The 27,771-nt window shown below is 39.5% G+C and overlaps 1 protein-coding gene across 3 annotated transcripts; it reads left to right on the top strand.

Moving 5' to 3' along the window:
- The first annotated feature begins 1,499 nt into the window (after positions 1 to 1,499).
- On the top strand, positions 1,500 to 27,771 carry GXYLT1 (glucoside xylosyltransferase 1). 3 transcript variants are annotated; one of them, XM_056338958.1, is made up of 8 exons: positions 1,500 to 1,813; positions 8,479 to 8,571; positions 19,588 to 19,762; positions 20,715 to 20,840; positions 21,707 to 21,958; positions 23,780 to 23,903; positions 24,186 to 24,272; positions 25,859 to 26,013. In XM_056338958.1, the coding sequence occupies exons 1-8, from the start codon at positions 1,605 to 1,607 to the stop codon at positions 25,873 to 25,875; spliced, it is 1,083 nt and encodes a 360-aa protein (XP_056194933.1). In that variant the 5' UTR covers positions 1,500 to 1,604; the 3' UTR covers positions 25,876 to 26,013. The 3 variants fall into 3 exon arrangements, with proteins under 3 accessions (XP_056194933.1, XP_056194931.1, XP_056194932.1); XM_056338956.1 differs by having other exon boundaries at positions 1,501 to 1,813; positions 24,186 to 24,358; positions 25,859 to 27,771; XM_056338957.1 differs by lacking the exon at positions 8,479 to 8,571 and having other exon boundaries at positions 1,502 to 1,813; positions 24,186 to 24,358; positions 25,859 to 27,771.

Here is a 27,771-nt window from a genome sequence, read left to right on the forward strand (position 1 = left end):
TGCTCCTCATCCTCCCTAGTTCCTTACTTCTCTTAGATTCTAGTTCTTTTCTCAGGCCCAGTTTCCCTGCTTGTATCTGTTAGTAATCATCCTGGTATCTGCACTGCAAACATAGCTGAGTATCCAGCGTTTTCTGAGGGACTTCTACTTTTGTTTTGAGAAAGAGATGATGAACAATTTCGGCAAGACAATTTTGGCATTACTTCTGTTCCTGCTACTAGTTGCCAGCTGACATTCTGCTTTCCCCCTTCTTTTACACACAGTCAAGGGCAGCAGTAAGCTACAGCTCAGGTTTTATGGGCACTCACATATAACACACAGCTTCAGGGCGCAGAATCAGCGATAGAACTATTTTTTTTAAGCTTTTTTGTAAATCATCTTGGCATTTTTCTTAAAATGCAGGGTCCTGAGTTCATGCAATTAAGTGGCGATATCGTTGCTTATTTTTTTTCAAAAAGGGTGTTTCCAGTACACAGAGAAAACGTGAACCAATTGCGATATAAGGACAAAATAGAAAGCAAAATTATTTCAAATTTGTATTTCTTTTTAAAGCCAATATCAGGAGCTCAGGGAGAAACACTGACTGATCACTTTAAAACACTTGCCTTGGCAATGGTGGGTTAGGCTGTTAGGCCTTTGCTCGGGAGACTGAACCAGAGAGAGGGGATGCAATACTGTATTGGATTCAGCTGAAACCCATGTCTAGCAGGACACGCACCTACCATTTCTTCTCCCCAGCGCGCACTGATTCCCACACCTACTTATTGTTGTCCAAGAAGCATGACTCGGTGAGCTGAGATAACCCTCTTTGCCGGTTACCACAACCAAACCCTTCAGGCCCAGTTCACCCAGCTTCTCCAGCCCAGCACCCACGCAGCCCAAGGCCCAGCTGGGACACAGCCCCCGGGCCAGGGCGCCATGCCGTGTGCCAAGGCCAGAGGGAAGGCAGCTGGAGTCCCAAGTGACTTGCACACTCAGATTGTCCCTCTAGGAGAAAGGATGCCTGTGTAACCCAGCAAGTGTGAGGGAATATCCTTGTGAGGTGACAGTTGTGAGGCTTTTACACAGAAAAGTCAAGGACACCACAGCAGAAACCCTGACTGTGGGAGAAAGTGTCATGTCCACGGAACTTTAGCCCCCGCTTGGCCTTCAAGGAAGACAAGGTGGAGACAGGAGCCTGTGCGCGGGGCCTGCGGAAGTCCGTCAGGTCTGGTTCCTGCCTCTGCCTGGGACGTTCCTTCCCTCGGCTTCATTCCAGGGATGCATTTCCCGGAGGGCTCTCGGAGGGCGGCGAGGCCAGGCTAACCGCAGGGGCCCCGGGCTATTTGCAGCCACAGAAGGGAACGTTCTGCGTATTTCCACGTGTGGGGCAGTTAAGCGGCGCCCTGTACCCGCCGCACGGCGCCGCCCCGCCGGCAGCACCCGTCTCCCTCCGGGCGCCTCAGGGCTCGCCCCGCCCCAGCCCGCTCGGCCCCGCCCCCGCCCGCTCGGCCCCGCCCCTCACATGCCGGGGCTGGCGCCGCCGCCGCCGCGTCCGTTAGGCTCGCGCTGCAGGTTGGGCCCCGGCCGCCGCCTGGCGCTGCTGCCGGGGCCGGCGCGGGAGGATGCGGCGGTTCGCGCGGGTGGCGCTGCTGTGCCTGGGCTGCGGCGTCTGCTCGCTGCTCTACGGCTTCAGCCAGCTGGCCCTCTCCCTGGAGCAGGAGCCTGGCGGCGGCCGGGAGGGACAGGCCCGAGACCCCGGCGCTCGGCGGCAGGCGGGCGCCGGTCGGGTGGCGGCGGGGAGCGCGGGCCGAGGCGAGTCGGGGGCCGGCAGGTACGGGGCGCCGGGGCCGGGCGGAGGAGGCGGGGGCACGGGCGGCGGTTCCCCCCGCATTCCTGCGGGGAGGGCCGGGGAGGCGCGGGAGCGCGCTGGCCACCCTCCCGCGGGCGGAGCGGGGCCCGCGGGCGCCCCCGGCCGCTCGGCGAGGCGGGGGCGGCTGCCGGGGCCGCGGCCTGGGTGGGAGCGGGACGGCGGTGTCGCTGTGTGCTCCCTCCCGGGCAGCTCGGGCATCCCGAGCGCCGAGTACCGGGGACTGGAGAAGCTGTCAGCAAAGGGAGAGGGCTGAGGGAAGTGGCGCTGCAGGCCCGCGGCGAGGCACGGCGACACCTGGGCGACGCGGGGGGGGCTGGCGTGCTGCGGCGGGAGCCGGCCTGCGCCTTCGTCCGGTGCTGGAGCCGGGCCGCCTCCCTGCTGGGACAGGGCGGCGGGAGCGAGCGGCGGGCCTTCCCTTTTGCCGAGCTGAGGAAGTTGCAGGCCGTGACTGGGTTCTGAAACTTTGTGATTGTCGAACTGAACTCTGCAGCAGCAGAAATGCTTGTGCCCGGAGGCTTTAGCAAGGCCGGTCTTCTCCCGGGGGGTGGCCGTCTGCGCCGCCGGCGCACTGCCTGGCGGCCTGTTTCTGCCGCCTGCCTCCTGTCAGCAGGAATTTGTATGCGGCCAAGTGGTGAGCGAGATTGTGGAATGAAAAAGTACTGGTTGTCCCTTATAGTTTTGTGATCCTGTTCACATGTGGCCACCAGAATGCTAATGCTGGGAGGAGTGATGAGAAATCTGATACTGAAGATGGAGGAGAAATTAGGACCAGGCCTTGCGGGGCCAGTTTACCTCTAACTCTGCTTAGATTCCGCAGCAGTTTAAAGCAATGTGGGTTTGATGGTTTGGTGACTTTCCCTCCTTCCCGATGCTCAGACACCCCTCACTCCTTATGCTGCTGGTGCTCCTCTGTCGCACAAGTGAGTTGATCTGGCCTGCGGACCTGCCCAAAAACTACCGATTTTTTGGCCAGCTCAGCGGTCTGCACTGGCTCATCATATAATTATGAAAGTGTTGGTGCCGGTGCAAAGGAGTCACAGCGGATGGTGGGATGACAGCAGCTCTGATTTAATCATCGTAAAATACCATGAAACAGCATTCTGACTTGCTGGGGGTGGAGTCAGCTGAAACGTGAAACCCAGGTTTTGACTGCTGCAACTACTGCAAGAGAATGTTTTTTTCCCCCCTGTGCTTTTGCTTTATTTCAGATTAATACAGACTATGATTTGAAAAAATGTGAGGGTGCTTGTTCTTCACTTTCTAGTTCATGATTAAAAACTCATTGTGAGAAGTTGAAATCTACTAGGTCTAAAGAACATGGTAACTGGAATAAACCAGTTAACTTCAGCAGCTTTATGCAAGATTTCATTGGTTTAATAAAAAAAGTTTTAAATAGAAATGTGAGGAATAAAATAAATGCGATATTTGTTTTACTAAAGAAAACATGCAATTTATATGAAGAAAACTTGTGTTGGGTAAAAGATAATTAAATATTTTGTGTTAGTGAACATTGAAATTGCTGTCAGGTGCATCATGGTCCTGGTTATTAGCAAAGGAAGAACCAAGTTTATTTTAAAAGCTGCACTTCTTTAGTATTTGTACTAAAGTGTAGTGAGAACCCCAACAAGGTGCAAGAAGCTTCTTGCATGCTGCAGTGAGGTGAAATGAGATATAAATCTGCCCAGTGTTGCAATCTGGAAAAGCTTTACAAATTGAGAAAGTTATTTCCCAAAGGTCTTAAGTGCCACAAGTAGTTCCTGTACAGTTTCATGGGGGCATATCTCTTTGCAAAATCAGTGTCTGTTGAGACCTGTGTGGGAATTCTTTACCTACAAACTGCTGTCATACTGAAGGCTCAGAATGAACATCATCCTGCTGTAAATTATTTAAGTTTTATATGCTGTTTGTGCAAAGAACAGTCCCTAAAAGGCTTTTGTTTTAAGGAAAAATTCTGTCCTATGGCAGTTAAGAAAAGCCCCACTGAATCTCCCTTTAGATGCGGGTCTCAATTACTCTCAAGTTTTAAATCGTGTTATGTTCACTTACGTAATTGATAGACACATCTTGGTGAATATGATGGCGTCCTTCAGTTTTTATACTTAAGCTGTTTCTTTAGCAGTGACTGAGCGTGATAGCCACATGGGTTTTTTATGCCCACTTCTGACTCCTGTGATTGTGTAATATCCTAAAGAGTTCATAACCTTATCAAGTAAATTGTGTACAGATAACCTTATAATCCTTCTTGAAGTTTTAAGATTTTGGATGCGTTAATAGTAAGTCTCAGTAATGGGTTGCTTCAGCTGTCTTCACTGGTAGCTTTAAAATACAGTTTACAAAGCAAATGTAGCTGCCATCTGAAGACATTTATGCACTCAACAGTGGTTTCCTCTTTATCCAAAAAGGGTTTTATTTGCCTTGAATAATCTATTTTAGTATATGCTATGAGGGCAGAAAGAGCTCTGGGATGGGGGAGGGAGGGGTAAGATGATGTATTTGGGAGTTTTCATAAGCATGCAAACATGAAAACTACAAGCTTTGAATAAAGCTTCAGAATACCACACCTGGAAGAATTTTGCAATAGTGATGATGCTTTTAAGTAGAAAATCTGTAATTAAAAAGGAAGTACCATATTGAAACTAGAATTACAGGTTGGGGCAAGATCCTCTAATAAACATAGTAATTCAAGGGAGCTTGTTGGGTAATCGCTTCAGTAAGGAGTTGTTTGTTTCAAAGGCTACAGTAGCCTGAGGACTAAGATGACTGGAAACTATAGGCTTGTATCTTGAAACTTGACATAAATAGCTGAAAAACATTTTAAGAATTTATTAGCTAGATCCTAAGGTCATGTTTGAACTGTGAAGAAAGATTAATGTTGAAGGTAAATTGTCCTCCTGCTTATTCATTCGAGTGAGAAAAGTAGTGATGAATAGTCTGTACTGTCATATGTAATAGCTAAATGAACAATAGATCTGAACTTGAAAAAAAGAAAATATTGAAGTGTCTACTTCCAGAAGGTACAAAGTCAATCAAAAGCAGCCAGTATGTGTAGTCAGCCTTTTTTGCTTTGCTAGTATGATTTATGGATGAAGGCGGCAACTGTGAAAAAAATGAAAAAAATCATAGTTAATAAATGCATATTTGCTACATGTGTGTCATTTAATAGTGCTATCATCTGCTGGCAGTGGAGTATCTGTTCAAGTCAGGCTTTCTCCACATGCTTTCAGATCAGTTAATTAGCAGACTGTGCTTTTAAGAAGTGAATCTTCAGTTAATTTTATCAATATTGCTACTTCAATTAGGCAGATAATGTTCATCTTTCTATTCAGGTCCAAAAATAAGTGCTATCCTAATGGCATGTTTGAGAAGTAGAGCAAGAATCAGTCTGTCACCAGTTCCGTGAATTCGGTGGGGTCAATGAATTTAACCATATTAAAATGAAACATTTTTCCATTATGCTATAGTTTAGCATTTTTGTACATTTCAGTACAGCAGCCAGGAACTTCCAGGAACTGGCTCCTGATCCTCTGGTCTTCCTTGTTGCTGGCCTGGGCCTGCACACCCACAAGGCTTGCAGCCCCAGTTCAGTTGCTGGTACTCAGACCCTCTTGGATGTGCATACACGTGCACAGATGAATACACTATGCCTTAGTCTTGTGGCAGCTGGCCATGAGATTGCGTCATGTATATGGGTCATTCGGATAGCTGGTCCAGACCTACGGGCTTAACGTTACCCAGTGCTCAGACAGTGTCTCTTGTGGCTAGGCTGAGAGAGGTTCTTTCAGTAGCTCAAACCCTCTGATCTCTGCAGTCTGGCATAGCCTTATGGCCTGTCTGATACCTGGGTCCCAAGCTCTTGCTGCACTTGCGGGCTAGTCTGGCTTGATACTTGCTGGTGATTATGTGTGCCAACATGCACACCCACATGCTATGTGCACACACGTTTTTCCAGTTCCTGGCACTGTGGGCGCTATGATCTGTGGCCATCTTTTCATTTGCTGGCACTTTGACCTTCACACATGCCATGTGCACATGGAATGCCCCTCTGCCCCGCCATGGAAAACAGAAAGTGAGTTTAGTAAAGAGGCTGGTGATCAGGCACACAACATGGCTAATCATACGGACTGGCAACCTATTTACGTGTGTCTGGACCTTCTTATCTTCTGTTTTTGCATTGTCATTCCTCCCTAGTCCACCTTGATCCCACAGTGAGCCCCACACCGCTGTAGGCAGTCCATAAGGTAGTCTGGAGAGCTTCGCCAGTTGTCTTACGTGGTGGATCTTCTGCCTGGCCGGTGGGCTGCCTGCACTCCTGCATTGGGGCTGGGTCAGGGTGCTCTGTGTGCCTGGGGTTTCCTTCACCTGACGCTATATTCTGCTTTCTGTTTGTGGGGACTGGCCTTTAATCGCAAAGCCTGTAATAGGTGTGCAATAGTAAGCAAAATATCCCTCCTTAATGCTGAAGGTGACTATTCCTGTCTGACTAGTAATGTTGCTCAGGTAATGACTGTGCCTGTTTGATGAACAGATACAATGCATCTCCCTAGCTTTGTAAAGCACTTGTGGCACTTACTTGCTGTCTAAGCTTTCCTCAAGTTTTTTTTCAAGTAAAAAAAAAACCAAAAACATCATAAGTGGCATTTTGAATGATCTTTTTGTGAATAACAAGAACAAAATGCTGTTCAATGAATCTAGTCTCAATCCTTTGTATGTGAAAGCATTGTGGAATATGGTAGCGTATGGTCAGTTGAGAGAGACTTCTGTTGGCAGGAAAGAAGTCAGCCTAACATTAGGTAAATTACATACATATGGGTTCTAGTAACATTTTTGTTTCAAATGTGAAATTTATGAATCTAATTCAAGGCTGGCAGTTTTGTCATCATGCTGAATGGGATATTGGAAAGGCCTAATGTGTCAGAGAAAAGATTTAGGCATTAACTGAAGCTTGCCTCTCGCCTTGGCAGGCTAGATAGGATAGTAGCTCAAGGCAGCTAAGAAAACACAGCTCTTGACAGCTGGAAGAGGAGTCCCGTGTAATAATAAGATAATAATCTTCCAAACCAGAAAACTGTTCTTGAGAGAGTCTATATAATTTATCCTAAAAGTATTGAGAAATAGTTACTTGAAAAAGGGATACAGTGGAGATTCTAAAGATTGTTCTTTGCGTAAGTGCAAGATCTTAATGTGCCTTCAAGTTTTTAAGAAACTTCAAAAGCCACAAGAGGTTAATGTAAGAAAGAATCTGGCAGAGAGAACTTGTGGTTTTATGCCATTTACTTTCCCCAGAGGAGTGCAGATAACCCAGTCACAGTCTACATTATCCTTTTTTTGTATTTGGATTTGTGGAGACTATTCATGAGTCATGGCATAGAAATACTTGACTTATTTCTTGCAAACACATATCTACAGGATAGGAGGATTTTCTGTGATCTCTACCAAAGAACTGCTCTGTCCCCCAACACTTAATGAAGCCTTGTGAAACACTGTGTTTATCAGGTCATTTTTCTCAAGTGTTGGAAAAAGAAGAAATTATACAGCTTGCCATTTTTGATGCTACGTTAATCTATTAAATCTGGTATTTGTAAAACATTGGCCTTTACAGATAACCCTACTAAGGTCATGCTGATTCTTTTCAAACTTGCAAAGCCAAGAACTAGAGTTCTGAGTTTTAGTCCTTAAATACCTTTCCATCATCAAGCTTGTGTGTTTTCTTCTTGCACGTCTTTCTTTCACAGATACCAACTTTCAAAGGAGGATAAACACTATAGTCATTGTGTCACCAGAGCAGGAAGAAGGAGGGAGCAGAGGAGGTCACTCAAGAGTGAAATATTGCAAAACAAGTAGTATACTTGCTCATTTAAGATTTTAAATCTTGATGTCAATTTCCTCACCACAATCTTTTAAAATATACTTCTGTTGCTCTTTTAAAATACTTCCTATATTACTGTTGCATAAAATGTAGTGGTGGACTAGAAAAACCTGTTTTTTTAGTTGTTAGTGTAGCACAAGTCAATAAATCATTAGTCCTGTCATTATGGAGTCATAATGTCAGTATGGGGAAGGAAAACTTGCCAGATGTGGTGATTATTTCTCTATTGCATTAACCTTTTGTTATGAAAAAATGGAATTAGTTGGTGCTGCAGAGTCCTGTTTTTTGTTAAAAATCAGCTTTGCGCCAAATAGTCGTGGATTAATAGGGGTTGTGTTTAAATAGACAATGTAACTTTGAAAAAGAAATGTTCTACTTGCTCTGCCTGCTTGAAGTAGACAATGTTATTGCAAGGTGAAGGAGTTCTTTTCAGCAGTAAGTGTTGCCATTCAATCTATTACCTATGGATTTATACTAAGCCAAGAACATAGAATGACCCTCAGAAATCCCAGGCCCTCTCTTTCTCACTCTGAAAATACATGGAGAGGAAAGGCTAAAGGATGGGGACTGTTCATCCTTAAAAGAATCCTTCTGGTTGGCACTGATACTTCGTCTTCTGTATTATGCAAGTTCCCTTACTAGCCAGTCTTCTGCCAGGTAATTAACTAGTCAAGGTATATTTGAGCTAGAAAATAATCCATTTAAATTTGCCATAAAATCAGTAACATTTATATAGGTTATTTTTGTCTTGTCCTGTTAGGTGTAAGAATTTGTCTGTATCTTTCTGGAATTCCTATTGGATGCTGCCCTCTGATGTTTGTGGAATGAACTGCTTTTGGGAAGCTGCTTTTAGGTAGGATCTGTTATTAAATAGTACTTTATTATTTGATTGCAGACAGGCATAGCTGCTAAGTATTTTTGGCTATTTAGCAAGGTGACAAGGCAAAAATATTTTGATTGCTTCACACGCATTTCACCTGCTTATATTATGGTCTCCTTTGCCTAGACTTTCTCCTGTTCTGTTATGTCTTTGAAAATGTAGACTGAAGTGTTACTACAAAGAGTAGATTTTTTTTTTTTTCAGTTATGTTGCTTTATTAAATAGAGACTTGCTAACATTGGTAAAAAGTCTATCTGAATGTAGTCTGAAAAGTTACTGATTAATTATTTTCGATAAATAAAACTTGCTCAACAGTAATACCCATGGTGTAATTTACAACAAAAACTGGCAAATATGCTTAGTAGTTAAGTTTGAAGTTAGTTTTTTATTCAAGTGACATGTTTTATAGAATTTGAGGAGGGTACTCCATCCAAAAGCACTGAAATGAGCATTTTAGAATGTGCTTTAAGATACAGTATGTTAAAGCATAGACTGTCCTTAAATTTGCATCTTTAACAATAAGTTTAAATGTTTTGATGTGGTTGTACAGATGCTTTAGGCTGTCACATTATGGAATAGCTTGAAAAGAAAAGGAAGAAGTCTTAAGCTACTTGAGATATGTTCTCTAACCTGCGTAGTTCTGTTCAGTATATAACTAAAGTTGTATGTCAATTTTTTTATGTTTAGAATTTTACTGATAATACTTTGATATGGTTATGTCTGTCTCAGACCGAAAGTTGAATATTTCTAAGGAAGCAAAGTAAAAAGTTTCGCTTCACAAGACTTAATGTATTTTTGAAAATTATGATTGTGGGAAAGACTTTAGATCTGTCCCCTGTTCCTCACTGCTTGTGTGCTGTTAGTGCTTTTTAAGCTCATTAGTTGCCAATAAGTTACTTAAAGGGATGGCTTAGATTGGTATTTTTTTTTTTTGTTAGTCTGTTAGTGAACTGCACCTGTAATTTGTGACTGCTGTCTTTCTTGCTGCCCTTGGTAGCCAGTGTGTCAATCCACAGGGATTCATCTGACTTCCCTTTTGGTAGGTTTAGCTGTCTGAATGGACTCAATTCACTTTTTTTCCTTAAAAGTTAACTTTTGGGAGTTTAGCTTTATGAAGTTTAGCACAGGGGAGTAAGTGAACTGTCAGTGCTGTTGTGGTGGAGGGTGTAGGGGCTTAGCCCATGCTTAGTGGAGGGACAGGATGTGATTGCAAGCTTCAGTCATCCGTGGGCATCTGAGCCAGTCTAACAGTTGTGTAGTGCTGAGAGAGGAGGGGGTCTCACGGTCTTCTGACCCCATTGACCATTGTGCTGTCTGTGAGCTTTCCACAATACAATGTAGTGCACTAAAATAACAGAAAACTTCCCTTCTAGATTTTCTGCCAGGCTTAAGGTGAGCAGGACCCTGGAACTGGCAGTAGAGAAACCCCATGAAGTTCCTTTGTGGGTACCTTAATCTGCAGCTTGTGTTGTTCTGTTAAGAATGTGGCTGTGAAGACAAGTCTGTTGAAGTATGTATTGATTATGGCAGTACTGGGCAAGTGCAGTTTCTTTCATGGTGGAGCAGTTGTCATGGTGAACCCTTAATATCTGCAAAATTTCATGTTTAGAAAATCTGAAGCTGAAAGAAAAATGCTGTTCAAATGTGTAAGGGGGATGTGGTGTTCAGATTAATAACTTCAGATTGAATTTGATTATTTTGTCAATATATTACTAATAAATTAATGCCTCTATGTTGTGCTGACTCTGGTGTGTGTTGAATTCCTCAGTGAGATGCTCTGCTTCAGAGGAGACCCCCTTGCCTCCTTCAAACTTTATTTATTTTCTTGCTCTGTTTAGTTCAGTTGGTTTCAGAGATGTGCAGTGAGTGTGTAAGTGAGGGGGCAGAGAGGAGGACAAAGTGCTCCTTCTTTGGTTAGTAGCAAGCGATTACAATGGCTCAGCATCAATCTGCTGCCTGAGCCTCATTTCCTTGTATGTGTTGGAATAACACAGAAGATAGTTGCAGTTCGGTTTCAGCTTTAGATAAGAGTTATAATTTTGTTTAATTCTCAAAAAAGTGCATTGTACTAGGTGCACTGAGAAGCCGAAGGGTTTAGACCTTCAAACATGATAGTAGTTGTTCTCAAGTCTGCAGTCAGGTATTTGGAGGAAAAGGAATGAACTTAATTCCATGCAAGTTTATTAACCACAGCAAATGAAGTCTAGTATCCTTATTTTTTGAGATTGTATGTGTAGGGCCACTTCAAGAGTCTTCATAAAGATAAAGTCTCTCAAAAGCTTTTTCTGTAAAGAGGGCAACATTGTGGTTGTAAGTTGGGTATCTTGAAATAAAAAGGAGTGAGTTCTACCATAGTGTCCTATTCCAAATAACTTGATCCTGGGTTGACTGAGCCTTTGTGTTCTTGTTTAGTGCAGTTGTTGTAGTGAGGTACAGAATAAAACTGGACTCCAAAGAGACTTGGATAGGGAGAAGGTTATGAGAAAAGCCTAAGAGTTACAGATCCGATTGAAATCTTAGGTTAGCTACATCCACTGCCTATAGACAGTGTCAACAAAATAATGGGAATTCCAGTGAGTTTACTTTTAATAGAAATGGCAGAGTCTGGTCATTGAGCTACACCAACATTTATCTTGAATCTTCTATTTGGCCTGATTTAATCCATAAAAAGAGAACGCTATTTATCCAGATCATAAATCAGTTTATGAATGGAGATTCTGATGTTCTATTATGTTTTAGTAAGCTACCAGATGAGTTTGTTCAGAAGAGCAGATCATATAACTAGAATTACTTTGCCAATAGTAGTTTCATAAAATCTATCTCCATGTTAGAAGGTCTCCTTTCCCTCTACCAGTGAAGTTTTTCAAACCTTGGAAGGTAGTCCTTCAGCTTTTGGATGTTTAAGTCTTTTCTTTGAAAAAACTTACCTTGTTTTCTCGCTGTTTCTAACTTGAAATTCCACTTGTTTTTTTTTCTTTTTTTCCCTTCTCCTGGATATCAGAACCACAGGGATTTGTTTATCCATGAGAGAAAGAACTTTAAAATCTGGATTTTTGGGAGAGAGGTATATATAGACTTCGGTATGACTCATGCTATAGATAATTCAACATAGTTTGAAATTGATGAGCTCTGAGCAGTTGCTGATTCTAATAACGGGTAATAAGGATCATGTCTGTAAGTTAATCAGTGTAAGATCTATTGCCTATGCTGTATGTGGGAAGGATTTTGGAGCTATTCTGCCCTCACATTTTTAATCACCATTCTGATTATCAACATTATTGAGACAGAATGTCTTGTGTTGTGATCTTGGTACAGTACACCTTTTAGCTTTCACGGTAGTAGAGGAAGCCTGAGATCACTCTTATATACAGTGGTATACATTTTATAAAAAAATTTAAAACTGCTGATAAAGGTGAGACTCAGGTTTGGCATGATCGTGATGACATGTATCTTTTCTAGTACACCTTTCAAGGTGCTCAGTGTCATCTAGCTGGTATGGTCACTTATTTCCTACTGATCAAGAAGAAATTCTTAGGGGTCATTACTCTGACTATCTGACCTGCTGGATTTCAGTTGTTGGATGTTGCTTCTAAGTGTGTTTTTAGCTTGCGTTGCCTATTAAAAAAATGAGTTTCACTATTTTTGAGTATATTGAGGTCCAGGTGGTGTGGATATATTGAGGTGAATTGTGACAATCTTGAAAGACAGAACTTCTCTAAACAAGCTAGCTCATTGAACGTTGGTGCTTTGGACTTTATAGTCCATTTTTAAATGACTAATATATTGTAACTGCAAACCTAATCTGCTGATTGAATTTGTAATTGTATAGATGACATTTGGACATCATATGCACTGGTATCATTACCATACTTTTACAAAATATGCTCTGATTGTGACTTATTTTTAATTCATTGCGGTGGTAGAAAGTTAAGCTGAGGAAAAACTAGAATTTCATCACTTTAAAATCCAGATAATTTCTATAGTTATCTTGATCCTATTTTTAGTAAGAGTGGGAATGATTTAACAGTTGCATTTTAATCAGTGTGGGCTTTGTTGCCTTCTCACTGCATATTTGCTTTTGCTTTTCTGGTGACTAAAGGCTGCTGGATGAGGCTTCTTAATGATGATTGATTTAGATCAAGCACAAAACATTAAAAGAAAGAAGGATGTAGTAAGTAAGCTATCTGTATTGTATTTACAGATCTACCATTTGGTTTTTTTGAGGTACATCATGGTGCCAGGTTTGAAATAATGCACGTTAATTACATAAAAATATTTTCCCTGCATATTCTAACAAATATAATTTACATTTTCCATGCTAATTGTCGAAAAACTTGTATGGGTGTTGTGTTTAACCCGATCTGGTAACTAAATACCATGCAGCTGTCCCCCTCTCACCCAGAGGGTTGGGGAGGAGAATTGGAAAGGAATGTGAAGCTTGAGAGTTGAGATAAGAACAATTTAATAACTGAAAGACAATAAAACCAAAACAATTTTATTAACAGTTGTAATGGAAAGGAGAGAGAAGGGGAGAGGAATGAAATCCAAAGGGAAGGGAGAAAAGAAAAGAAGTGATGCCCCACACAGCTGTTCACCACCAGCTGACCGATGCCCAGCCAGTCCCTGAGCAGCGATCGGCAGCCCTGGCCAGCTCCCCTGGTTTATATACCGAGCATGCTGTCCCATGGTATGGAATATCCCTTTGGATAGTTCGGGTCAGCTGCCCTGGCTGTGTCCTCTCCCAATTTCTTGTGCCCCGCGCCCCCCCCCCCCCCCCCCCCCCCCCCAACTGGCAGGGCCTGAGAAACTGAAAAGTCCTTGACTTAGTATAAACATCACCCAGCAACATCCAAAAAGTCAGTGTGTTACCAACATTGTTCTCACACCAAATCCGAAACACAGCACTGTGCCAGCTACGAAGAAAATCGACTCTACCCCAGCTGAAACCAGGACAATGGGTAAAATATTTGCACTGATAAGGTAGGCAATTAGCTTTTTATAGTTAAGAAAACATATTTGCAGTAGCTTCTGTTTGTTCTTTTTATGCGTAAGTAACTTTAACACAGCCGAGCCTGGCAGCCTAGTCCATTTGGTTGTAATATCAAAGAAAATTAGTTTAATGATGGTGTGGAAGGACTAGGAGACTTTATTAAGTAACCTTATTTAGGAAGCTGAATGTGGCATGTCTCATTTGCCTTACAGTAAGACCATAAGGAGAAAAGATCAAAGAAAAGCGATGATGTAGCTCTATCAGAGCAAGTGTAGAAAAGCTTGTTTTGATGTAGAATAATTTTAAAAATGTTTTTTGTAACCTACAAAATAATTCTTAAATCCTTGGTATTAGCATTATGTAATATGATGGTGGTTGTACATAAAAACTAGTGGTGCAAGTTAGGATGATGGCAGTTTTCTCAGAAAATGACAAGTATTTTTACACTGTTCATAACTCATGCTATTGTATTAAAAATGGTAACTCCTCAATCACCCAGAGTAAAATTTGAAAGGACAGCTGAGGTCAATTTATTGCTTCAGTTATTCCTACTGCTCTGGGCTCTCGGTACCTGGATGCTAATCTGCCCTTCCTTGGCTTCCCCAGCCATATTAAGGGGATAGGAGGGGACAGCTTGATAGCTGGTGAACTTGGGCAGGGAGCTTCCTGTTGATCTCTAGGCATGTTCTTAGCAGAGCATCAACAGGTGGGGAAAAAGGAGCTCTAGTGCACAAAGTTTGTAACACAGAATTAAGACTCACACTGGTTCCGTCATGGCTTTCTGTAATATCAATGCCACTATACTTGAATGTGGCTTAAAAAAAGGAGAAAAAATAAAATTGCCCTTGGTCATACTGACAATTCTTTGAATGATACCCGGGTCACACTAGATGCTGTAACACTGCTGCTCTGAAAGGTTTGGAGCTTGGAAGGTGGCAGTGTGTGCATGCAGCAGAGGAAGCTGTTGTCTTGTGACCTCAGTAAAGGAGGCTAGGATTGAGGCAGGCTTAATGATCACAAATTAAATGGAGTTGTGTACAGGATTCATTATGCCTGTCTGCGTGTTCCTGGGGATTTGATACCCTCTCACCTGTGCTCTATATGTGCTTACGTAAGGATAGAAGAAGCCTACCTTAAACATATGCAGGAGACCCCCACCTGCAGTACCTTGTGCCAAGTCCGCAGGGCAGAGCTAAGATTTTTGTGGAGCTGATGAGTATTTTAGTGACAATACCCTTTGGGGTTTAGCTTTTTTCCAAGAAGTTCAGCTGGGATGCAGTGAAGGTTCTAGAAGAGTGCGACCTGTCAAAGCATACCTCTGTAGCTTACTCACCAGATTATTACTTCATAATTTTAATTGACATAGAAATGGTAATTTAATATGCAGTGTGTCATGGTATACATCTTTAAACATAAGGCAATGTCTTGAAAGACAGGCTCTGGAATATCTTGTTGTAGCAGATTCATTGAGCATATCCAGCCATGTTCCTCTGTCAGAGGTTATTAACCCCACAGCAGAATCGGTCAGTACAGAATGAAGGTCTGGGCTTCAACACAGAAATACTTCAGGGCAAGGATTGTACCTGGCCGTATGCTGCTGATGAGCAGCATGTGTTAAAGTGTATGTTTTTGCTCTCAGAGTGGATTGTTTTAAATGTGTTTTCTAAACTCATGGGTGTATGTGTGGTGCTCTCATTTATTTTTACCGTCCCTACCACTCATGTATAATTAGTATCCTCAGACAACTTAAATTCTCATATTTATTCCTAAACTCTCAAATCCTGTCATGGCTTCCTGCTGACTATCTTCTATTGTATTACAGGTGCATTCTTTGTTCTTTAGTTTTAATTACCAGAAGTTTTTTGGGATTTTTTTCCCCTGCAGGAGCTAGGACTCCCACATTATTGGAGATTGGTTTTTTTTCTTTAGAAATGAGGGCTGCCAAGTTTTCCTTGCTAGTCTGTCCTAAAACCTTACCAAAATACAGTCCGTATTTCACTCTGTCGTTGCTTTTTTCTGGCTTCTCTACTAGTAGCCTGATGTTCTGGTGTGGGAGAACTTACTAATAGGAAATGTGCATATAAAAATCTGCATTTGTGTTTTCCACATTGTCTTGGAACATTTTTTTGAAAGTATCTCCTCACTTTTGAAAGTGTCTAACACTTTCAGAACTTGGGGTTTAGGTTCAATAAGAGTATTTTGCTCTGATACCAGAGCTGGGACACTGATACCAAACTTGCTCAGGTTCAGACAAGTTACAGTTCTTGTAAAATACATTTTATTTTGCTCATGGTCAACTCAGCTATGGAATAAGTTAAAAAAAAGTCTGTATTGCTGAAAAATCTTGTGTTGTCAGGTCATACCACACCCAGGGCTGACTAAATGACCAAGGTTTTCCTTTCCCTGTCTTCTGGTGAGATAGTTGTGTGACTAACTGCAGTGGAGGGAAGGTGGGGAAAAGAGTTACAGAGGCTGGAAAAATTTAGGAAGGAGAAGTAGAGAAAGGAGCAGTTGAGGGCAGATAATTTTAAAAGCAGTTAGGAGAGAGACAAAAGTCATGTAGATGAATGTTGAAGAAGGGAGTGAGACAAGCCATGGCATAGATAACTGTGTAGGTGAAGCATGTTAATACTGAACGTGAGACTGCAGAGCTCGAGTTGATAAGCTCTGCTGAACAATTTACAATCTATGCTGCTTCTGGTGGCAGGAGAAGGAAAAAGTGATGAAAGATGCTCACAGTGGAGAATTAGCACAAGAGGTAAGTAGTTAGCGTCCCTGGATGAAGATGGGGCAGTGGTTTCCCTCTGAGAGCGGAGAGAGATGTATATGCAGGGAGAAGGAGCGGCACTGAGGCCTGATTATTAAAAAAAGGCTGCGATTGCCATAGTCTGTATGCAGGGAAGTCAAATGCAACTTACAATCACTAAAGAATGTCTCTTCATGCAGTCTGGAGTAAGAACCACAGTTCTGGAGTCTTACAACTTCTCCTGCCATAATATGTCTCTAAGACCTAATATGCCTCATCCCTTCCTTTTAGTGGAGGGTTCCCCAGAGGGAATGGGGGGGGGCCTGTTTTTTCCAATAGCTTCTAGCTCCATCTGCTTCAGAGGTAAAGCTTTGTGTTGTGGACGTGGGAGATCTGAGGCCAGCTGTTCCCCATATTGTGCAAGCTGAAATTCACTTGTTGGCTTCTTTAAATATTTCTTTCACCTTTTCAAAAAATTGTTTTTAAGCACAGATTTTAAAAATTGAACTCATAAAGTCAGAAACTCAAAGAACAGAGATTGTGTGAACAAAGTGACTGTAAAAGCATTGTGATATGATCAGTCTTTTTTGTTGTGTGGCTTGAAATGTTCTTTTATTCACAGATGTCAGTAGATCTAGAAATAATAAAATACAGTCTTTGAATCCCAATGTGTTTTAGAGTTGCTTTGGCATAATTTTCACCATACCTTATTCATGGAAAGCCATGTGTTACATGTGGTTCCGGATCTTGGCTTTCAGCTATGCAGTTTGTGTAGTTTGTGCCCTTATTTATCACATGACCTTGCAGTATCACTGCAGGCTCTCATGACTTCAGGGCTTAATTATTGTAATTCCCTTTTCAGTGGATTGGTGATGAGGCTAATCTGCTGCTTGCAGCTTGTTCAGACTGCAGCGGTGTAGTTACTTGTGAGTTTCAGCTACCCTCATCACATTCAGTGTGCTTTGTGTTTTTTATATTAGCTGCTTACTACATGGTGTAATGTTTAAATTAGCTTTATATATGAAGGTCTGAATGGATGTGTCTCGGTTACATTTGAAGATTTTATTTTATACTACCTTTTTCCTGTTAACCTGAACTAATTTTTCAGGTTTTGCTGCAAGACCTACAAAAGGTTTTAGTCTGGATTAAATCATCTGAATATAGATGCCTGCATATAGGTGTCTACGTCAAGTAGGTCTTAAGCGGTCATTACAGTTGAAAGAGCATAGAGAATGATCCAGGTGACTAGCCATTACATTGCTGAAAAGTAATGGCTGGTGTTTTTTAGTAAGCACTTGGGTATCCTAGGCATGTTCTTAGGACTAGTAGATAAAACATGATCTTTGAGACACCCAGTCCTTTTGGATTGGCACCTGGAGGTCAGGTGGGATATTCTAGAGCTTAATAAATGGTACAATACCTGTGTTAAAAAATAGAAACAAGCCTTAGGTATTTACTTTGTAATAAGATGAATTGCTGTCTGCACTCCATATCCTGCTCACATTGGTTTTAATGAGACTTTGGACACAATCTTGTATGTCAGCATCTTCATTTAGGTATCCTATTTTGGAATCCTACCTATGAGGTCTTTAATCCATGTGATTTTTAATACCCCAAACCTTGACTTAAGACTGCATGTTCTAATTAAAATGTTATTAATCTTAAATGCCTGGATGCTGGAGGGTGTTTCTAGTTCCAGGGCATTGAAGTCTTCCAAAACTCAGAATGTTTTTTGAATGTAGCCATTATTTATGCTATTAAATTTCAGCAGTTTTACAGTGATATCTTTGCTTATGTTTTCCTCATGGAACTGGATGTATGTTGCTCTTCTGTGCCTTAAAGAAAAAGAGGGATATTTACATAGTATCTTTCATCAATTTAAAGCAAAACTTGTATGCATCTAAATGTTTTAGTTCATGAATTGGGTGGAGATTATGTGCTAAGAATCACATCTGTTAATTTCTGTTTTGAAGTGTTTTTCTCTTTGGCAAGTTTCTAAGAATGGGTGGTATGTTTGCCAAGCGTTTATCTGTTGTTACTAGTTTGGGAAAGTCTTTTCTAACTTCAGAGGGTTTTTTTGTCTGCTTAACTTGGAATTAATGTAATTTAAACCTTCAGATACTGGCTAGTTCTGTCTAGCTCCTGCTCCTGTAATCCGTGTGGATAGCTCAAGTGCAGAATATTGTTTTGAAGATTGTCTTTGAGTTGATTGATTTAGGTTTAAAACTTTTGAAAGCTTTTCTGACTAATTAAATACAGGATCTCCAGGAGAACATGGTGTTAGGTTTAGTATGCCCACTGTGTTTGTTACTAAGCTAATGGTATTTACCCAACGATAACTTCAGACTGTTGTATTAAAATAATGAACTAACTTTTAAATGTACCTGGTATAATACATGCCAGGCATTTCTCACAATATCTGTTGGACAGCTGTTCAGAAAGAAGGGACTTCCCAGTCACCACACCTTACAGTGGTTTAGCCCCTGGTAAGGACATGAGCAGTGCATGTGGTCAGTGTACTTGAGGGATTTTCCAGAACCGCTGGGAGCACCAGGACATCCCACAAGGCTATCTGAGCGGTTAGTTTACCCCCCTTTCAACCCAAGCTGTATTCCTGCAGGATGGCAGGAGAGGAGAAAACTGTTTGCATTTTTCCAGAGCTTAGAAGAAGCACTGAAGCATGGGTTTGACAAAAGGACTTACTGGAGCAGAAAATGGATAAAACGCCTAGATCACTCAAAAATGTTCTTAACAGGGCTTAAAAGTATGGCTTATCTCGCTTTTGTTGTTGAGTTTACTGTATTTATCATACGTACCTCTCTCTGTACTGAGTTCAGGGAAAGAGGAAAAAATGAACTCAGGCATAGACTTAATGTGCTGTCAGCCTTTCACATTTCAATCTAACTTCATGCGATCTTTCAAAATAGCTATTTTGATGGAATTCCTCATTTGTAATGGATAGTAAGATTACTAAGAAAATAGGTGTTTGTTTAGTTTCTGTATAGCTCTTCCATACCTTGTTTTTCCCTCATAGGCTGGGATGGTGAGAGTGGATATGAGCATAGTTAAGGTTAAACGTAAGCCTACTTATGAGATGTAATGCTGTAGATTGTATGTTCTATTTGAGTTATCCTTTGCTGGTTTAAATATGATAAAGGATATTTAGTTAAACTACATGCTGCAGTAAATAGCAGACCTTTTCTTTAAGCCTGTGCTAGAAATAATGTCAAATGAAAAAATATTTTTGTGTCAGATACGATTACATGAAAACACATCCTTCTGAGAAAATGCATCTAGCAGTGGTTGCCTGTGGTGAAAGACTGGAGGAGACTGTTACTATGCTGAGATCAGCCATTATTTTCAGCATCAAACCTCTCCAGTTTCATATTTTCGCTGAGGACCAATTGCATGAGAGTTTCAAAGACATAGTAAGTACCCAAATAATTTACTTACTCAATTGGGATATATTACTCAAATTGTACTACAAATTTCTCTGCTTGGTTAGTAGTTTTTGGATATAGTGGCAGATATGCAGGGGTCTTAAAAAAAGGTAATATGCAAGCCTGTTGTAATGTTGGATGGGGATTTCTGGTTTTTTTTTTTTCTTGTGAAAGAATGCTAGTTGCCAATATCAAAGCTTTTGTTGAGACAGACCAAAACATCCTGATTTGTCACCTTGAATCTGGTGAGTACAAACCTGATGTTCTGAACACAAACCAGTTGTCTTGTGTGAGCTTAAAGTTGGTTTTACAAGAGAAAACAGAGATCTGTCCTTTTTTGCCCCTGTGCTTACAATATGACTCAGCCTTATGTTGTCTAAACAATGGTAGATATGGTTATGTCTAACTTTAGTAAATTCCAGTTAATGAATATACCATTATGACTGGAATAGCAGTATTACAAGCTGACTAATGTGTAGCTGTGGAGGGTTTTATTATTTTTGTGCTCAAAACGTTGTACTAAATATGACATTAGTATGTTTTACATTCTCGTATACACTAATATAATGTGAACGGTAACTTTGGCAAAAATTGGGTAAGGTTATTTTAAATTGAGGAAGACTTCACTGGTATTTCTCCTGTGGGAACAAGTTAAGTAGGGAGAAAGTTTTATGTATTTACTTTTTGTAAATACTAGTTTATTTTACTTGCTCTTAATTTTCTGTATGACCTGATATGATGTGTTTTCTTCATAGTGGCCTGCAGGTGCCACTTTTTGTTCAAGTATTTTGAGTAGTTGACAGATTCTTGTAGTTCAGGAAACATTTCTGTTGTGGAAGAGAAGTGTTGCAATTAAGTTCTATTATCAATATGAATGGAGGATCGATTTCTTTTTTGTAATGCAATGTAGTAATTTTTGTGATCTCTTCTTTTCACATAGCTTGATGACTTCCCCTATGAAGGAAAAGTTAATTACACATTGTATCCAATAACATTTCCAACTGAGAGTGCAGCAGAATGGAAGAAATTGTTTAAACCGTGTGCTTCACAAAGGCTGTTCTTGCCAGTAAGTTATTCTGTAATAGGACAATACAGAAGTCTGTTTATGAAGCATCAAGTCCTGATTAATCTAATTTCTGCTTAGTTTCAAATTAAGAACTACTATTACTCCTAAAAGTTACTTTTATGCATCCTAAAAACCCTTTGGAATTTAGCCTTCTTATAGTGGCACTAATACACTATGGAAAATGAGAAAAGTCCTTTTCTCACTTTGTGTTTAGGGCACAGTATCCTCAGTGAGCGGTGTAGGTCATATCATCCTCTCAGAGGCAAGAAGGATTTATCACACCGCATCTCCTCATTCAGTTGGAAAGTTTCGTGCATGCATGGGTCTGAGAAGTGTTAGAGAAATTGAAACAAGAAATGGGCTATTGTTGCCAGAGCGTTTTGTGCAGCATTTTCGTTACTCATCTGAGACACTTCAGAAGTCATACTTCAGTCTAGGTGAATTGTAGCAGTGGCAGCTGTCTCCCAGATACTTTCTCTTCTGGGGCTCCCTTATACCTCTCCGTTGTTTGATAAGACGCGTAGGAAAGGAAGGGACGAGGAGGAAGATAGTAACTCCTGTTATGGTGATGTTCGCCTGGCCTGCAACTTATTCTTGAGGGAAGCCCCAGGATATAAAGTGTAGATCAAGTCTCTTTGCATTACTATTCTATATAAAACCTCTGTTTCACTCTACAAAAGCTCTCCAAAATGAGAAAAAGAGGGAATGATGACAAATTTATTGACTGCAAACTGTCAGTCTGAAGTGAGTTTACTTGCATGTGGCAAAAATATATTAAACTTTATTGTGTAATGGCAGCAACTTCTGTTTTATGAAGAGAAGCTCAATAAAACTTAATAGTTTGGTTTTAAATTCTTCCCCTGCAGTTAATCCTCAAAAATGTGGATTCATTACTGTATGTTGATACTGACATCCTGTTTTTGAGACCTGTTGATGATATTTGGTCTTTTCTGGGGAAATTCAACTCCACACAAATTGCTGCAATGGCACCGGAACATGAAGAGCCTCGTATTGGGTGGTATAATCGCTTTGCTAGACATCCCTATTATGGAGTAACTGGAATAAATTCCGGAGTCATGTTAATGAATATGACACGTATCAGAAAAAAGTATTTCAAGGTAAGTGTTGCCTTTGTTGCATTTTTCTGTGCTTTTCCATCTTATAATTCTAATCCTGTTTCGAATTGATGTGGGACAGTATTTTTCAAAATAATTTTCTTGTAAATGGAATAATATTCTGAAAATACTGTGTTTAAAATGGTATCTAACTTGTGTTTTTTAGATGTCATTCATTGTAAGACTTGGAATTCCTGGATTTTAAGTGTGCTTGATTGTTTTAATTTTTCTTAGTTCTGAGAGATCCTGTGTCTTAATACACTCTGCTTGAAATTACAATCTGGTATTTTTTCTTCACTGTAGAGGTCCCAGAAAACAGTTAATGTATACTGTAAAGGAACTTGAAAAATGTGTGTAGTAATATGACCAGGAGGTGGTGCTAAAACATTTAGTAAGTTATTTTAACTGTAAGGTTTCCAAATTTTGATCTTTTACATTGTAACCAGAGGATTATCACCTTAAGTATCTTTTGATTTCCTTTGAAGTCATAGCTTTTGTAGAGAAGTAAGTTTATAATGAAAGTACTTACTAAGCACTGTGTGCAGCCGCAATGGTCATTGCTTCACAGATGGGAAGTTTTTTCTTATGTACTTGAAACACAAGTACAAAAGCAGTGCTGTGTGATTATACTGGGGGGGGGGGGGGAAGTACTTTTAAGAGAATTTTGATTAGGGAAAAATAATAATGCAGTCAAAAAAAGATTGAAAGTTTCTTAACATGGTGTTTCTGTATACAGGTCCCAAACCATAGTGGAGTATTTTTTTTTTTTTTTTGTTTTGTCAGCTTGGTTAAAAAGATTTGAGGGTACAATCCTGTACTTGTTCAGGAATTTTCTCTCTTTGGGACTTACTGTTATTGCATGCTAACTCTCCCAACTGAAGTAGAAGGTATAGAGTGAGCAGCCTTGTTCCTTTTCTGGCCTAGCTGAACATAAACATTCTGTAAAGATAAGAAATTAGCTTTAGAATATGTAACCTGTTACATGCAGATGGTAACCCCTTTGGTAATGTGGAGGCCAGTTCATTCCAAGTAGCATCTCCTCAGCCAAAACCTTAGAAGAACTCCTTTTCCTTGAAAGCGATTTTGCTAAATCAAGAATTTTGGAATTAAGTAACAGCTCTTGGTTTAGAGTCTGATTATACAAGTATAATCTTGTATAACTAGCCTTTGCTGGTGAGAAGTTGTGCCGCCTTTGCCGTGGAAGTTAAAGTTCAGTAACTAAAACAAATTAGTTCAACTAAATAAATGAAAATTATTTTGAAAACCTTTGAAGGATTTCCATATTTTTGTACACTGCTTTGTAGCTAGTATTTTTAGCTGTATGTGTTTGGGACTATTTAATAATTAATTTTATATTGATGTGTTTTGAGTTCTTGAAGTTAACTTTAAAACCACTTCATATTACCACTCCATGATAGACAATAATTGCATGAAGTGTGGATATTTACATAATTCCCATCTACTTGCATGCATCACTTCAATGCAGTTTTTTTTAGATCCTACTGCTGTATGAAAAAACCTTGCTATTTCTTAGAAGTCTCGGTTTAAGATGTTTGAGGGAAATCTTGAAGAATTTAATGTGGCAGTTAAATAGGCGATGCATATAATTTTCCTTATAAGATAATAATTGAGAAATAAAGCATATTTGAAATATCCATAACTGTTTTCCTTAGATGTGCTCATGTGTTTAAAAGGAAGAAGTCTTCTATACATTTGAATTTGTGACTTTGAAAAGCAAATTACTGCGATTCTGTAGGGCATTTTCTTCTTTATAGGTATAATTGTCCTGAATGGATGTTGTTTTGCTTTGTTTTGTTTTAATAGAATGATATGACACCAGTCCGGTTACAGTGGGGAGAAATCCTTATGCCACTGCTGAAGAAGTACAAGTTGAACATAACGTGGGGCGATCAGGATCTATTGAACATTATGTTTTTTCACAATCCAGGTAAATCTACATCGATTCCAAGTGTAACATTACCAATTTGATCCTTTCTGTGATGGTCAAAAATCCGGGAAACTACTCTTTTTAACAGACTTTTTGGTGAATGTATTCAAGGCACTTTTCTTATGTTTCCTGAAACTGTTTGCTTTGAGAGACAGCACTGGAGCTTGCTAGAATATAATTAGCTTTTAGGTTTCAAGACAACTGTACAGAACTTTATGAAGCAGCCTTAAGAAAAAGAGAGATTAGTCTTTTTACTGAAATGATTTTTGTACTTTACCACAGAAAGTCTTTATGTGTTTCCTTGCCAATGGAATTACCGACCTGACCACTGCATCTATGGAAGCAATTGTAAGGAAGCTGAAGAAGAAGGTATATTTATTCTTCATGGAAACAGAGGTGTTTACCATGATGATAAACAACCAACTTTTAGGGCCATTTATGAAGCAATAAAAAATGTAAGTGTTTTCAGCACTGTACTTGTGCAAAGATTTTTGTAAATGTATTTTTTTATTGGCAATGTTGCAGGTATTTTGTAGTTTTTGTTGGTACTTGATTGCAACAAAGTAATTGTCTTTTAAGTTGTGTTTCACCAATTTTTCATTTACTGCTTAGGTAGAATTCCAACTGTATTCCTTTTGTGATCAGCATCTCTTGAAACATAATGTAGACTGTCTAGGTTAGGATTCTAAAACTGACTGTAGTTGTCAGTGTTTATTTAAAAGACTTTATTCCCATTCCTTTAATAAATATATCTAGTAAACTGTTTGTATAAGCATTAGGATATTACCAAAAGCTTCATTTTCCTGTTGATTTTAAAATGTAGGAAAAAAATTCCCTTTTTCTTCTCAAAGTTTGTGTATTTACTTTAAAATGTTGAACATTTAATTCTAGCTCGATTTGGATTGTAAAAGTATTTCTTTTTTTTACACTGTGTTTTGGTCTTTTCTAGAGATTCAGTGTATTAATATGTTGCCGTTCCTTTAAATACTGAGCACAGTGACTTTTCATTCTGCAAATAAGTCATGTAATAAACTATTTATCACGACATCAGTATACTCACTGAAGAGCTGTAAAATTTAGCACTGATGCACATTTTAATATAGCAGGCTATTGGGTGTGTATAACCTTCAAAAATCAATAGTATATTTTAATGGTGCTTTATTACATGTTGTCATATGGATATAAAGATGAAGAAAAGTACTTTGGGGGATCTGAGAATACATTGCAGGGAAAGTGAATGTGTTTCCATAAAAATACGATTTCTTTGTTTCCTTTGAGCATTGTCAAAAACAGAAGAAAAAATTAATTCTTTTTATTTATTATCCCATTAGGTTTATGAATATGTTACAGAAAGTATGTAAAACATTGCTGATTCATTGGTAATAAGATGAACAAAATTGTTACTTTGAAATGCTGGTTTTGCTTGTCATTTGTTTATAAAAAATATTGCACTGTTGAATTAATGACTTCTTTATTTCATGTCCATGTTAAACATAGTATGTTTGACCATCATTCAGTTTAATGAAACTTCAGTAGTACCAGTTTTTATACTGTTGCTTCATTATAATTTGGTAAGAATTGTATTCCTTAGAAGTTACGTGTCATTCAACAAATAACCAGAAATCATTTTAGATCTGTAAATTTTTAATTTAATAATGCAATTTTAAATTTCCTCCTTGCCTGTCTGGATATATTTATTTGCTTACTTTTTTTTTTTTTTTTTTTTAAATTAAATCTTGCTTGTTAGGCTTATTGGAAGCATTGGAGACTATTTCTGTAATTGAGGTGTTTTTCAAATATTGCATTCAGAAGCTGCCTGCATTCTTAAAAACATTTAATAAACCTATAAAAAGTAAATACGATGTTCAAAGGCATTTTTATAGATGTTTTAATAACTCTTAATGACACTCTTCTGTATTGACATTAAGTCTTTCTTTTACTTAACCTCTTTACAGTATTCATTTGGAGATGATCTGATTCATTCCCTGCTGCAACCCCTTGAACTGGAATTAAGGAAAACCATGCATACATACTGTGGAAAAGTATACAAAGTGTTCATAAAGCAGCTAACAAAAAGCATAAGAGACTTTTACACCAGAAGATCAAAGGGAAGGTGATTTTTACTCCAAACTGTTAAATCGAGAGACTGAATTAACATACTGGTCATAAGGTGCAAAAATTCTAATATGGCTTGAATTGGCTCTTAACGTGCCCAGATAAAAGTTTACTAGCGTACATAAAAATGAAGAAAATATTCATGTAATGAAGAACAGGAACTTTTTCTGCAAAGGTGACTTTTTGCTCTTTTGAAGTTTAATCATTGCTAATGTTTGTCTTGGATCTGATGATTTGAGTGTTACTGGCTTCTATGGTCAGTAGTTTTAGTCTGCATAATTCAGTTATCTAATGAAAAAATGACCAAGAAAGAAATGAAGTTGGCTGTATGTGGGAGTGTACCTCATATATTGTCTAAAATAGTGTTAAACTGTGAATGTAGCAATAACTGAGTCAGCAGCACTAACCTCACTTTAAAGGTGTGAGCCTTTATGTAAACAAAGTTGTTTACAAGTGCAGAAAATACTCCGTTTTCAAAGAAATGTGATGTAATCATTGACAATCTGTATGTGCCTTTATATGTTCATCTCTTACATGTTGAAGTACTGTTTTGACAATCTCGTTTTGCTTATCTTAGATGTAAACTGCACACTATAAATATGACTTTCTGAGAAATGAATAACTAGTATGTGATACTAGTTTTCTCTGTCAGTAGATAGAGACTTTAATATACAGCATTTGTTTCAACATTGTTGAGCCATCATGGCCAAAAGAGAGCAGAGTTGAGGGGGTTTTTTAATAACTTCAAACTGAAGTTTTGCTAGTCTTTCAATACTTTAAATATTACATGATTTGGCAGCTTTATAGGGTGTTTTGGAAGAAGAAAAAAACGCCACCAAAACAGTGGAAAGCTGTTGCTGTTGTATTTCCTTACTAAGAATTATTACCTGATGATTATTATAGAGTATTTAGTACCTAAAAGAGAAGAGCTGTAATCAGAGTTCTGATGCTTCATCAGACTGTATATTGGATGGGTTTCTTAGAGAACATATCCCGTTACCTTATTTTTTTAATAACATGGCTTTAAAATAGTTTTGGGGCAGATCCCCAACTACATGAATACGTTACTGTCAATAGAGTGATAGTGATTTACAACAGGTGAGGATTAGGTTTTCTTTAGTTATCTTAGCAGAAAAAAAGTTCTGTTTATGTAATACAAACTTTTTTTTTTCAGAGGAAAACCTGAGTTTTAGTGTTACAGTGAAATATTATTTAAACTTGCATGGTATGAAATGTGTTTGTAAACTATATTTGAACTTGGGTAACCTGTCTGAGATGAAGTCTTCATAAAGTGAATTTTTGGATACCGTAAGAGTTCCTGTGTGAACATGGAGGATCCACTCGCTGACTTGCACCTTCATCCCAATTCCATTTCAGAAGCTTAATTTTTGTGGCTGTTTCTCTGTCAAAGGCGGGCTGGCTCTGACTCCCTGATCCATGTGAGCTGGACGAATGCTTTAGCAGTACAAAATCACACTCCACTGTAAGCAGAGTTTACATTACAAAATCACACTCCACTGTAAGCAGAGTTTACATTCTGCTCCTAATCTCCCTGCTGGCTCAGGGTGTAAATTTCAAGAGATGGAAGCTAGGAAGCAGTCTGCCTTGCAGGTAGTTACAGTCCCTTTTCCTTGCGATGTAAACTTTTGAAGTCTGAAGATCTAGAATCTGTGTGAAGGTGAATGCTGTTATTGACTGATTGTACAATATGCAGTGCATTATTTTTTTACATAAATACTGATTTTTATATCAA

The sequence above is a fragment of the Falco biarmicus genome, chromosome 5 (genome assembly GCF_023638135.1).
Source record: "Falco biarmicus isolate bFalBia1 chromosome 5, bFalBia1.pri, whole genome shotgun sequence".
Lineage (NCBI taxonomy): Eukaryota > Metazoa > Chordata > Aves > Falconiformes > Falconidae > Falco > Falco biarmicus.

What these genes read in the sequence shown, in the direction of transcription:
- GXYLT1 (XM_056338956.1), top strand. Translation starts at nt 1,605, where the DNA reads ATGCGGCGGTTCGCGCGGGTGGCGCTGCTGTGCCTGGGCTGCGGCGTC. An exon ending in ATGAGAGTTTCAAAGACATA is followed by an intron (nt 19,763 to 20,714) that starts GTAAGTACCCAA and finishes CTTTTCACATAG; the next exon opens with CTTGATGACTTCCCCTATGA. An exon ending in TCAGAAAAAAGTATTTCAAG is followed by an intron (nt 21,959 to 23,779) that starts GTAAGTGTTGCC and finishes TTGTTTTAATAG; the next exon opens with AATGATATGACACCAGTCCG.